This window comes from Cyanistes caeruleus, chromosome 1 (assembly GCF_971803275.1).
Source record: "Cyanistes caeruleus chromosome 1, bCyaCae1.hap1.1, whole genome shotgun sequence".
Taxonomy (NCBI): Eukaryota; Metazoa; Chordata; class Aves; order Passeriformes; family Paridae; genus Cyanistes; species Cyanistes caeruleus.
In genome coordinates, this window is record NC_141701.1 from 151,910,480 (window position 1) to 151,922,499 (window position 12,020).

The 12,020-nt window shown below is 62.8% G+C and overlaps 3 protein-coding genes across 6 annotated transcripts in view; 1 reads left to right on the forward strand and 2 right to left on the reverse strand.

Annotated features, from left to right (window-relative positions):
• Window positions 1-171: 171 nt before the first annotated feature.
• Window positions 172-4,202, reverse strand: LOC147656045 (uncharacterized). Of its 2 annotated transcripts, none has more exons than XM_086854687.1 (5): window positions 4,154-4,202; window positions 3,726-4,064; window positions 2,779-2,899; window positions 2,287-2,400; window positions 172-1,627 (listed from the first exon to the last, which is right to left on the reverse strand). In XM_086854687.1, exons 1-5 carry the CDS (start codon window positions 4,175-4,177, stop codon window positions 603-605), a joined length of 1,623 nt encoding a protein of 540 aa, XP_086710813.1. In that variant the 5' UTR covers window positions 4,178-4,202; the 3' UTR covers window positions 172-602. The 2 variants fall into 2 exon arrangements, with proteins under 2 accessions (XP_086710813.1, XP_086710729.1); XM_086854603.1 differs by having other exon boundaries at window positions 2,686-2,899.
• The window catches only part of LOC147656046 (uncharacterized), a 100,058-nt gene continuing 92,213 nt past the window's right edge, over window positions 4,176-12,020 (forward strand). The window contains exons 1-2 of the mRNA XM_086862269.1: window positions 4,176-4,205; window positions 4,490-4,555. Coding sequence (XP_086718395.1) covers window positions 4,176-4,205; window positions 4,490-4,555 — 96 coding nt within the window. The remainder of the gene's footprint in view (window positions 4,206-4,489; window positions 4,556-12,020) is intronic.
• On the reverse strand, window positions 5,506-11,638 carry LOC111925488 (uncharacterized). 3 transcript variants are annotated; one of them, XM_086852955.1, is made up of 6 exons: window positions 10,867-11,638; window positions 10,125-10,251; window positions 9,108-9,218; window positions 8,340-8,732; window positions 8,136-8,255; window positions 5,506-7,695 (listed from the first exon to the last, which is right to left on the reverse strand). In XM_086852955.1, exons 1-6 carry the CDS (start codon window positions 10,966-10,968, stop codon window positions 6,107-6,109), a joined length of 2,442 nt encoding a protein of 813 aa, XP_086709081.1. In that variant the 5' UTR covers window positions 10,969-11,638; the 3' UTR covers window positions 5,506-6,106. The 3 variants fall into 3 exon arrangements, with proteins under 3 accessions (XP_086709081.1, XP_086708998.1, XP_086709132.1); XM_086852872.1 differs by having other exon boundaries at window positions 10,125-10,263; XM_086853006.1 differs by having other exon boundaries at window positions 9,961-10,251; window positions 10,867-11,214.

Sequence of the window (12,020 nt, forward strand, 5' to 3'; positions counted from 1 at the left end):
CCAGGGAGTCCCGCTGTGCCCTACGGAGAATCCTGTGGGGGATTCCTGTGGGACTGCTCCACATTCCCATCACACATTCCCAGCAGGTAGCACTGCGTTCCTCCCCTGATGGCACCGTCCCTGTTGAGCCAAGGATGTCAACCCCCAGCCTGCCCCAGAGCACAACAGGAGACCAGTTCACTCAGTCTTTTATCTGATTCTCTTCCTGCCACCCAGCCCCACAGCCTTCTCAGAGCTATCAACTGCCCCAGGCCATGACCACACTCCAGGGCCAGGCCCCGTCCCTGCGCTGTAGTGGTCAAATAACCCCAGTTCCACCGCGGGGTCTGTCACAGCCGCTCCTCTGCTGAATCCACGGGGTGGCAGCTCCAGCTGCTCACCCTCCTCTGCTGCCTCGTGCTCAGTCCCGTCCCACCCTGGGCCCTTCCCTGCCGAGCACAGCAGGCTCCCTCCTCCTCCTCCTCCTCCTCCTCCTCAGACCCAGGTGCCACCACAAGTCCCACAGCATCATGGACAAAGTCCCGGTGCTGCCACAAGTCCCAGCCGCCTGGCGTGTCCCACGCTGGAAGAACCACTGTCCTTTCCCTTCTCCAGCCCTCCGGCTACCGATTATCCTGGCTCAGAGCCTCGCAGGGCTCCAGCTCCGGCTCGTGTCCCGGCAAGCTGCCGGCCGGAGAGGTGGCCACGGCGTGCACCTTCTGGTGGTGGTTCAGCGATTGCCGGTGCCGGAAGCTCTTGGTGCAGCCATGGCACTGGAAGGGTCGCTGCTGGGTGTGCCGGCGCTGGTGCTCCTCCAGCGACGCTTTCTGGGGGAAGCTCTCGGCGCACTCGATGCAGCGGTAGAGCCGCTCCCCGGCGGCGCCGGCCCGCGCCGGCCGGCCCGGCCACGCGCTGCGGAGCTGCGGGCCGTGGATGCGCTGGTGCTTCTGCAGGTGGTGCTTCTGCACGAAGCCCTTGCCGCAGGCCGGACAGCGGTACGGCCGCTCCCCGGTGTGGATCCGGTAGTGCTTGTTGAGGTTGGACTTCTCGTTGAAGCTCTTGCCGCAGGCCGGGCACTGGAAGGGCCGCTCGCCCGTGTGCAGGCGCTGGTGCCGCAGCAGCGCGGCGTGGTGGGCCAGGCTCTTCCCGCAGGACGTGCAGATGAAGGAGCCGTTGCTCTTCCTCTCCCGGCTCTGCTGCCGCGCCAGGAGGTTCCGTGTCAGCCGGACGCTCTTCCAGCCCGGCGGCAGCACCCGGGGATCGTCCTGGGGACTCTGCTGCTCCCAGCCGGGCTGCGGCGAGGCCACCTCGGCCGCGGGGTCTTCTCCCAGCGGCACTCCCTGGCCAAGGGCGAACGGCTGCTCCGTGCCCGCGCCCAGCGCGTGCTCCGTGGGGAAGGGCAGGCCCGGGGCAGGGTGAGCCTCCACCGGCACCACCACCGGCTTGAATTCCCCCAGGCAGAATTCCCCCAAACCCACTCCGGCCGCCTTGGGCCCGGCCACGCCGTGGCTCTCCCAGGAAACCGGCTGCTCCTGGCTGAGAGGAACCTCCTCGTCCAGCCTGACCGCGGGCACCATCGGCAGTGCCAGCAGCTCAGCTCCGTCCTCCTGCGGCTGCTGCTCCTCCGTCTTGATGACGATCATCTCACCTGTGGAGACACCGCAGTTCATTCCCGGGAAGGGAAGTCCTCCCGTTCCTGAAGCTCCACAGTGGGAGTGGGAGCAGAGGTGGGAGGAAGGGGCAAAGAACAAAAGGGAGCAGGAAGGGATTCCCAGGAGGAGATGAGGTGAAGGGGGCAGCTTGTTGGACCTCAGGGACATCATTGAAGTAGTGAGGTTTGCAAAGCCCTCCAAGATCATCAGGTCCAATTGTGAACCAAGCACTGCCAAGGCCACCACTGACCCACGTCCCCAAGTGCCACATTCACACAGTTTTTAAATCATTCCAGGAATGGAGACTTCACCACTGCCCTGAGCGTGCTGGACTCAATGGACACTATGGACTGACAATACAATCCTCACAAAAAAAACACACCAGAGGAAATGTGAAGGCAACACTGAGGTGCAAAGTCCTTCACCCTGGAAAGAACCCCACCAGGAATGGCAGAGTTTAAGTGGGTGAATCCAGGGAAAAGGATCAAAGCAAAGCCTCCCCGAAGCAAAAGGGAGCATCCACCCACAGGTACCCAGCTCCAGAGCCACCCTCACCGAGCCTTGCCCCAGGTTTTCCCATTTTCCATCCTTAAGAACTCTGCCCAGTCCGGGTGGGTTGTCAGTGCCCACCCTCAGCCCCCTCACTGTCACTCACTGTCACCAAGCTGTCCTGGCACTGCTCCCTTCTCCGGCAGCCCGAGGCTCCCTGGATCCTCCCTGTCCTCGGCTGGTGGCAGCAGTGAAGGTTTGGAACCAGCATCCTCGGACCCTGGGAAGGAGGGAGCAATGGGATGAACTGCTGACAGTGGGGACCAGACAAAGCAGGGTCCTGGAATTCCAGGACATCTGATCACACTGGCATTGTGAACCAGGCAAGTGATTTTTGCTTATCCCAAAAAGTGCCTGATGGACATTCAAACTCTAAAATTTCAGCCCAAAATTAATGAGTACTAAAATGTAGGACTGTCTGCAGCAAACCCCTGCAGGGTAATCCATGTACAGCCCATATCCCAGGAAAAAACAGTGCAGGAACACCAGCTGCAGGACATATCACCTGGAATCCCCCCATGTTCCACGTGGGGAGGGTTTGGAAGATGCATCAGCCCAGGGATGACGATACTTCTGACAAGATCTGAGTGATCCTCACCGAGAGGGACCATGGCCTCGAAATTCCCCTTCCTGGCGATCCCACGGAGCTCCCGGCTGTCCAGACTCCCCAATTCCTGCTCCGGCAGAGCGGCCACTTCACCCTCACCCGCCACCGGCACCTGGAAGTACAGGAGGCTCCACCTGGGGCTCCCCACTGAGCCCCTCCCTGAGCCCCAGGAGATCCCTGGGGGTCTGGACCTCCTATGGACAGATCCATGTCACAGAGGACATTCCCTGACATCCCAGTGAGGCTCAGCTGTTCCTCCCCAGTCCAGGGGCAGATTCCCAGATCCCAGCACCCAGGTGAGCAGTGACCCCTCAGGTGGGAGCAGGACAGGTGGCACCATCCCACATCTCCCCAGCAGGGCCCAACATTGCTGAAACCCTTTATGTGGGTGCTCTGCTGCCCCTCTTCCCTGGGGACAGGGACAAGCACCAGAGGAGCCGTATCCGTCCTGCTCCACGCAGCTCCTGAGAGCCAACAGCACATCCCACATGCTCACCTGGGGCACTTTCCCATTGCTCTGGGCACATCTCTGTCACATGTGGCCTGTCCCTGTCACCCTGGGCACAGCCCTGGGAGCTGGGAGCACATCCCTGTCCATCTCTGGCACACTCCCATTAGCTGGGGCTTGTCCCCGTTTGTCACCGCTGGCATGTCCCTGTTACCTGGGACAAACCCCGTTACCTACAGCCCATCCCTGTTCCCTGGGACCAATCCTCATTACCATGGGCTCATCCCCATCCCCGCTAGCCAGAGTTTGTCCCTGTCACCGATGGCATGTCCCCGTCCCCATTCCTCACAGCTTGTCCCTGCCACCGTGGGCTCAGCCCGATCCCCATTCCCTGGCGCTGGTTCCCGTTCCCCGGCTCGCATCCTCGTCCCCATCCGGTCACCGTGCGGGCCCATCGCGGTTCCGTGGGCCCCGACCCCGTCGCGGTTACCTGTGTCCGCTCCCGGCCGGTGCCGGTGCCGGTGGAGGCGCGGGCGGCCCCGCAGCGGCAGCGGCGGAGCTGGCGCTGGATGCGGCGGAGGCGGCGGGAGTTGTCCCTGAGGAGCGCGGCCAGCCGGGCCCCGCCGGCCCTCACCGTGCGCTCCAGCCCCGCCACGCGCCGCTCCAGCCGCTCCAGCCGCCGCTCCGCCGCCTCCACGCTCCGCTCCAGCCGCCGCTCCGCCGCCGCCACCGCCGCCAGCGACAGCCCCGCCGCGGCCGCCCCGCCGGGGCCCGCTCCGGGATCGGGGCCCGCGCCCTGCCAGGCCTCGGAGGCCCACTCGGGGTCCTGCTGCGGGAGAAAGAGGGCGGTGAGAGGCGGCCGGGCCCGGGGCCCCGCCGGGGGTGCGGGAGGGCCGGTGCCGGGGGCCCCGCCGGTACCTGCGCGCGGCCCCACCGGGCCATGGCCGCCCCTCAGCGCCGCCGCCACAGCGCCCCCTGGCGGCCCGCGCCGCCCGCGCCGCCCCGCCCGCGCCGCCGCACCGAGACCCCGGCCCGGCACAGCCCGGGAACGGGAACGGGAACGGGAACGGGAACGGGAACGGGAACGGGAACGGGAACGGGAACGGGAACGGGAACAACCCCGGCCCGGCACAGCCCGGGAACGGGAACGGGAACGGGAACGGGAACGGGAACGGGAACGGGAACAGCCCCGGCCCGGTACAGCCCGGGAACGGGAACGGGAACAGCCTCGGTACAGCCCGGGAATGAGAACAGCCCGGGAACGGGAACAGCCCCGTCCCGGTACAGCCCGGGAACGGGAACGGGAACAGCCCCGGCCCGGTACAGCCCGGGAACGGGAACGGGAACAGCCCCGGCCCGGTACAGCCCGGGAACGGGAACGGGAACGGGAACAGCCCCGGCCCGGTACAGCCCGGGAACGGGAACAGCCCGGGAACGGGAACAGCCCCGGCCCGGTACAGCCCGGGAACGGGAACGGGAACGGGAACGGGAACAGCCCGGGCACAGCCCCAGCCCCATCCCCATCCCAGCTGCAGCCCCATCCCATCCCAGACTGGATCAGGTTGGAAGGGACCACAGTGGCTTGTCTGGTCTCACCTCCCTGCTCTACCAGGGTTATCCCAGAGCACAGGGCACAGGATTGTGTCCAGACCATTCCGGAATGCCTCCAGTGAGGGAGGCTCCACACCCTCTCTGGACAATTTGTTCCAGGCTCAGTCACTGCACAAGGAAGAATTTCTTCCCCCTGTCCAGGTGGAGCTTCCTGGGCATGTTCCTGCCTGTTCCTCTTGTCCTGTTGCCGGGTCCCACAGCAAAAAGCCAGGCTCTATCAGTCCCATCCCATCCTATCTCCATCCCCATCCCATTCTGTCACATCCCACCCCATCCCAATCCCATCCCTGCGTCCATCCCGGTCCCATCCACTCCCACTCTGCCCACCCATATCCCCTCTCACCCCTATCCCACTCTACCCCTATTCCATCCCCATCCATCCCCACCCCTGCATGAGAACCACAGCTCCAGCCCTCGAATCCCCAGTGCCCAGCATCCCCCACTGCCATTCCCAGAGACCCATCCAGACCCCCAATCCCGCCCCATCCCCATCTCAGACTGGGACTGCAGCCCCCCAGCAGCAGGAGACTCTCCCCACCCAGTGTTCCGTTCTCTCTTCCATCACTCCAGCCCACGGATCCCATTCCTGGTGCCACCCACCCAGCCGGACCAAGCAGGACCCTCCCGGAGCCCCCTCAAGGAATCCACATTCACCATCCTGGTTTCTACAGCATCTATTGGCACTCTCCAGAAAAGGGACCCACTCCCAGCGTCCCACCTGCCCCACCAGGGCTTGGGAACAAGGAGCCCCCCTCACACAGGCCTGGAAGGTGCCCCCCATCCCCACAACAGGGCAGAGGAGACAGAAAATGTTGTCGATGCTCCAGCCTTCATCTGGAGAGGGAGAGAGGGGAGAAAGGCTGACAGTGGCTTCCAGTCCCCAGCAAGTCACTTCAAGATCCAGTAGCAGCATTACATGCCTGGGAGTCACTTCAAGGTCCTGTAGCAGCATTTCGTTCCTGGAAGGTCAGCTCAAGGTTCAACAGCAGCAACTTATTCCTGAGAGGACACCTTAAAGCCCATCAGCAGCATCCCATTCTTCACCTCCAGATTAGACAGCAGCCTCCTCTCCTAGGGAGGTCAACTCATAGTCCACCAGCAGCACCCTGTGTCCAGGAGCTCACCTGAAAGTCCATCAGCAGCATCCTGGGTGGTCACCTCAAGTCTCCGGGAGGTCACCTCAAGTTTCAGCAGCACCATCCCATCCCTGGGAGTACACCCTGAGGTGCCTCAGCACCTCCCCACTCCCAGGAGGACACCTCAAGGTCTGACAGCAGCGCCCCAGCCCTGGGGGGTCACGTCCAGGTTTCCCACCCCGTCTCCTGCTGCGGGTGCCGCCACCATGGGCACCGGGTTAGCGCAGGTGAACGGCCGCTCCTGCCGCCTGTGGATCCTCTGGTGAGCCTTGAGGTGGGAGAACCTCTTGAAGGTCTTCTGGCAGATGCCACACTGGTGGGGCCGGACACCCATGTGCGTCCAGTGCTGCCGGACAAAGTCCGAGACCCAGGTGAAGCTGCGGTTGCAGCAGGGACACAGGATGAGGTGGTGGCCCGAGTGCCGGCGCTGGTGCACCGTCAGGAAGCCCTGGCTGGAGAAGGTTTCCAGGCACTCGTTGCATGTGTACATCATTTTTCCAGAGGACAGTGAGCACCTGGCAGGGCCAGGCTCCTGCCACACGGTGCCACAGTCCCTGCCCGGGGCTTGGGGCTGGGAGGACGGGCACAGGGTCTGGCTGGGACACTCCTCCGGCTTCGAGGCCTGGCAGGTGCCATTGGCTGCCCAGGTTTGGGGCAGGAATGCCGGGCACAGCCCTTGGTTCGGAAGCGCCTTCGCATCCGAGGGCTGGCAGGTGCCATTGGGTGCCCAGGCTGGGGGCTGGGATGTTGGACACTGGGATGTCGAGCACGGCCCCTGGCTGGGACACACCTTCGCATCCGAGGGCTGGCAAGTCCCGTTGGCTGCCCAGGCTTGGGGTTGGGATGGCCCCTGGCTGGGACACGCCTTTGTATTCGAGGGCTGGCAAGAGCCATTGGGTGCCCAGGCTTGGGGTTGGGATGTTGGGCACGGCGTCCCCTGGCTGGGACACGCCTTTGCATCCAAGGGCTGGCACGAGCCATTAGGTGCCCAATTTTGGGGCTGGGATGTTGGGCACTGGGATGCTGGGCACGGCCCTTGGCTGGGACACACCTTTGCATCTGAGGGCTGGCAGGAGCCATTGGGTGCCCATTTTTGGGGCTGGGATGTTGGGCACGGCCCCTGGCTGGGACACACCTTTGCATCCGAGGGCTGGCAGGAGCTGTTGGGTGCCCATTTTTGGGGCTGGGATGTTGGGCACGGCCCCTGGCTGGGACACACCTTTGCATCCGAGGGCTGGCAGGTGCCGTTGACTGCCCAGGCACGGAGGTGCCGCCTGATTTTCTTCTTAGACATGAACTTGCGGTCGCAGTGGACGCAGACATAGGGCACCCAGTTGGTGTGGCCACGCTGGTGGATCAGGAGATTGATCTTCAGCAGGAAGGTTTTCCTGCAGATGGGGCAGGAGTAAAACTCCCGGGCGGCATTTCGCTGACAGGCCGCCGGCCGGCCCACGCAGGAATCCTTCTTTGGCTCCCCGGGGCTGGGATCCGCCTGTTCCGTCGTTCTGTGGACATCTGGTGTCACCTTCTCTCCTGGTTCTTCAGGAATGTTGGCCACCAGATCTTGGCTGGTATTCCCTGAATCTTTCACAGTCTCCTTTTCCGGACCCTCATCCTCTTCAGGACCCTTAGAGGGTGTTTTGGGCATTGGTGGCTTCTCTGCAGCAACTTTCTCCTGCGGCACCTCCATTGGGATCGCCGCCTCAGCATCTCCTGGGAATTTTTGACAATCCAAACATCACTTTTCCAAGTGGTTTTAAGGCATGAACAGCAAAGGGCTTTGCTCCCACCCTCCCTCACTTTCCACCCTGTTCCCAGCTAGCACAAATCCCAACCCAGCTCTCCTCTCCCAGCACAGTCTCTGGACTGTGTAAAAACCAGGAACAGCCACAGCCTATCCCTGTAGACACCCCAAGAGCAGCTTGAGGTGGAAAACATCACCCAGGGGGACAGGGGACTCTGACAACCACCCTGGGGCTTGTCTGGGCAGGTGTGCCATGCTGTGACTTATCCCAAATGGTTTCAGGGCTGGTAACAGGATTTGCTGCCCTTTCCTGGAATCCCCGAGCCTGGAGAGAGGCCCAACAGACCCCCTCAAGCTGCTGGCCCCACCAAGGAGGGATAAAGGTCCTGTCCCAGTCCTGTCCCAGTACCTGCTGCAGGGGGAGAACAGTTCTGACCCACGGCTTCCCGACAGCGCACGGAGAGCGGGCGGGGAGGGGACAGCTGGCTGAGATCCGCCAGGACAGCAGCGGCTTCCAGAGGGATGGGTGCTGTGAGGGCAAGAGCAGTGATGAAGGTGAGTGAGGAACAGCCAGGACCCCTCACAGCAGCAGCAGGATTTGCCAGGCACTCACGTTTGCTGCAGTTCTCTGTGACCACTGGGCTCCTGCTCTCCTCCATCAGCTTCCCACTTTCCTCTGCCAGGTTCCCACTTTCCTCTGCCAGGTTCCCACTTTCCTTTGCCAGGCTTCTGTTTTCCTCTGCTGGGCTCCTGTTTTCCTCTGCTGGGCTCCTGTTTTCCTCTGCTGGGCTCTTGATTTCCTCTGCTGGGCTCCTGTTTTCCTCCACCAGGTTCTCACTTTCTTCTGTCAGGTTCCCACTTATCTCCACTGGGCTCCTGCTTTCCTCCACCAGGTTCTTGCTTTCCTCTGCCACATTCCCACTTTCCTCTGGCTCCCTGCAGCCCCTCTCCATTGTATCTGTCTCCAGCAGTGTGTCATTGCTGGTGCAGTTCTGTCGGGTCGGCTCTGCAAAGGACGAGGAAATTTGGATTTTCTCCACCAGCCAGTGGAGAGCTCCAAGGAGCCAGTGCAGGATCCCATTCCATAGGGTGTCAGGATCCCTCCCACCCAGCCCCCCGCTGGGGCAGGAGCTCCCAGGCTATCCACACGTCCCAGAAGGTATTTCCCTCACAGCTGACACCTCCCAATCCCTGGAAGTGTCCCAGCTTGGACAGGGCTTGGAGCAACCTGCTCTAGTGGAAGGTGTTGCTGCCCATGGCAGGGGCTTGGAAAGAGATGAGCTTTAAGATTCCTTCTAACCCAAACCCAAAATTCTGGGATTCATGGTCCCAAGTGAGCAGCAAGAAGCTCCTGGCACAGAAGAAACCCAGTGTCACCCACCTGCAGCCAGCTCTGGGGACACCTCTGCTGCCTCTGGCTCCGATTCTGGCAGCGTGCTCAGCTCTTCTCTTTCCAGCTGTAATAACAGCTCAGGCTTGGACAGGGCACAATCTGGGCAAGAGCAAGACAGACATCAGGGACATGATGGGACAGGGACTCTGCACCCACAGCTGAGCAACAGAGCCAGTCCCACCCCAGGAAACTTCATCTCCAACCGGCACCACGACGGAAGTTACGGAAACAGACAGGAAACAGCAGGCAGAGCTGACAGGGGAATATGGAAAGCAGCCTTTGATAGTCCCCTGAGAACAGCTGCAAAAAAATCCATCCTTGCTCTGCCCCTGCTACAGAATTCCCTGTTCTCCCAGAAATTCACCTTGCAGATAGGAAAATACCCTGAATGATGGGAAGGGAATTGTGAGGCTCCTGACTGTATGTTTGCCCAGAGCTTGAGGGCTGTGCTGAGGGACCACCTCGAATCCTGGGGGCAATTCCGGGCCCCTCATGCCAAGGAAGACATTGAGGGGCTGGAACATGTCCTGGAAAGTGAATAGACCTGAGGAACAGAGCACCAGGAGCTGGGGGACCCAGCCTGGAGCAAAGGAGGCTCAGGGGGGACCTTCTGGCTATGCACATCTCCCTGACAGGAGGGTGTAGCCTGGAGGGAATCAGGACCTGCTTCCAGGGAAGAGGACAACAGGAAACAGCTTCAAGGGGAGGTTCAGATTGGACTTCAGGGAAAATTCTCATGGAAAGGGGTTTCCCAGGCAAAGGATTTTGGAGGTTACAACCCAGGAAGGTGCAACACCAATAAGGTACTGTTCTCCACGAGGAAAAAACACCAAGCACTTACTACCCTGTCCTGCGTGTTCCTGCCACGCTCCAACTGCTGCCAGAGGGGACAGGGAGAGGAGAGGATTATTTCAGAGCTGGAGAGTCCAGTGAAAGGCAAAGAGGCAGAGAAATGACCCCAAGAGAGCTCCCTGGGGCTGCCAAACCGGCGCAAACGCAGCCTACACAGGGACACCAGCATCTCGTAGTTGCCTTCCATGACGCTCCGGTACATTTCCTTCTGTCCCTCGTCCAGGCTTGCCCACTCCTGCCGGCTGAACCGCACTGCCACATCCTCGAACAGCACCGGGACCTGCAGCACCACCTGGCATGTGGGACAGGGCAGCTCCCACGAACAACTCCCAGACCCTCGGACCCACCCAGCCCTTCAAGAGCTCCAAAAGGCCCCATACGGAGGCTTATTCCCAGCATCCTAAAGCAGCCTGCTGCCAGCAGCCCACTGCATTCATCCCCAGTCTCCTGAAACCCACCGCAGCTCCCTCGAACAGCTCCCGGATCCCCAGGAGCCCAATGGATTCATCCCCACAGTTTCCTGAAACCCACTGCTGCCCCCTGAGGAGCCACTCGAACAGTTCCCGGCCAGCCGGGAACCCCCTGCATTACCATCCCGTCTCCTGAAACCCACCCCAGCCCCCTCAGGAGCTCCCCCAAACCGCTCCCAGCCCTCGAGAGCCCCACGAGCGATCCCCAGGCTCCCTCCCAGCCGCAAACCATCCTTCCAACAGCCCCATAAGCCACCCCCAGTCTCCCCCCTCAAGCCCCTAAATGCTCCCCCAACCTCGCTCCCAACCTCCAGCCCCGCAATGGCCCCATAAGCGACTCCCCCATCCCTCTCCCAGCCCTCCTCGCCGCCCATCAGTCACACCCGTCCGGGGTCCCCCCGCTTCGCCCATGGCGGTGCTCTCACCCCGTGGAGCCGCAGGGCCGCCAGGGGCCGGTCCCGGAGCGCCGCCTCCGCCCGCTCCATCCTCCGCTCCAGCGCCTCGAGGCGCGCCCGGAGCTCCGCCATGGCCCCGCAGCGCTGCGGCCGCGCCCGGCCCGCACCGAGCGCACCGCCGGAGGGGCGGCACCGAGCGCCCGGAGGGGCGGCTCGGATGGACGGATGGAGGGGCGGTGGGATGGGTTGGGAGGGCGGCACCGAGCGCCCGGAGGGGCGGCTCGGATGGACGGATGGATGGATGGATGGATGGAGGGGCGGTGGGATGGGCTGGGATGGGCTGGGAGGGCGGTACCGAGCTCCGTTTGGATGGTGGATGGATGGATGGATGGATGGAGCGGTGGGATGGGCTGGGATGGGTTGGGAGGGCGGTACCGAGCTCCCGGAGGGGCGGCTCAGACAGATGGATGGAGCGGTGGGATGGGATGGATTGGGAGGGCGGTACCGAGCGCCCGCAGGGGGGTTTGGATGGACGGATGGATGGAGCGGTGGGATGGGGTGGGCTGGAAGGGCGGTACCGAGCTCCTGGAGGGGGGGCTCGGATGGATGGATGGATGGATGGATGGAGCGGTGGGATGGGTTGGGAGGGCGGTACCGAGCTCCTGGAGGGGCGGCTCGGATGGATGGATGGATGGATGGATGGATGGAGCGGTGGGATGGGCTGGGAGGGCGGTACCGAGCTCCCGGAGGGGCGGCTCGGATGGATGGATGGATGGATGGATGGATGGATGGATGGATGGATGGATGGATGGATGGATGGATGGATGGATGGATGGATGGATGGATGGATGGATGGATGGATGGATGGAGCGGTGGGATGGGTTGGGAGGGCGGTACCGAGCTCCTGGAGGGGGGTTTGGATGGACGGATGGATGGAGCGGTGGGATGGGTTGGGAGGGCGGTACCGAGCTCCTGGAGGGGTGGCTCAGACGGATGGATGGATGGGCAGTGGGATGGGATGGGTTGGGAGGGCGGTACCGAGCTCCCAGAGGGGCGGCTCGGATGGATGGACGGATGGATGGAGCGGTGGGATGGGCTGGGAAGCGGCTGACTGGCAGCTCCCGGAGGGTCGGGGTCAGTGGCGCGGGGTGTGGCTGCAGGACTGGGCTCTGCTGGTATTGTTT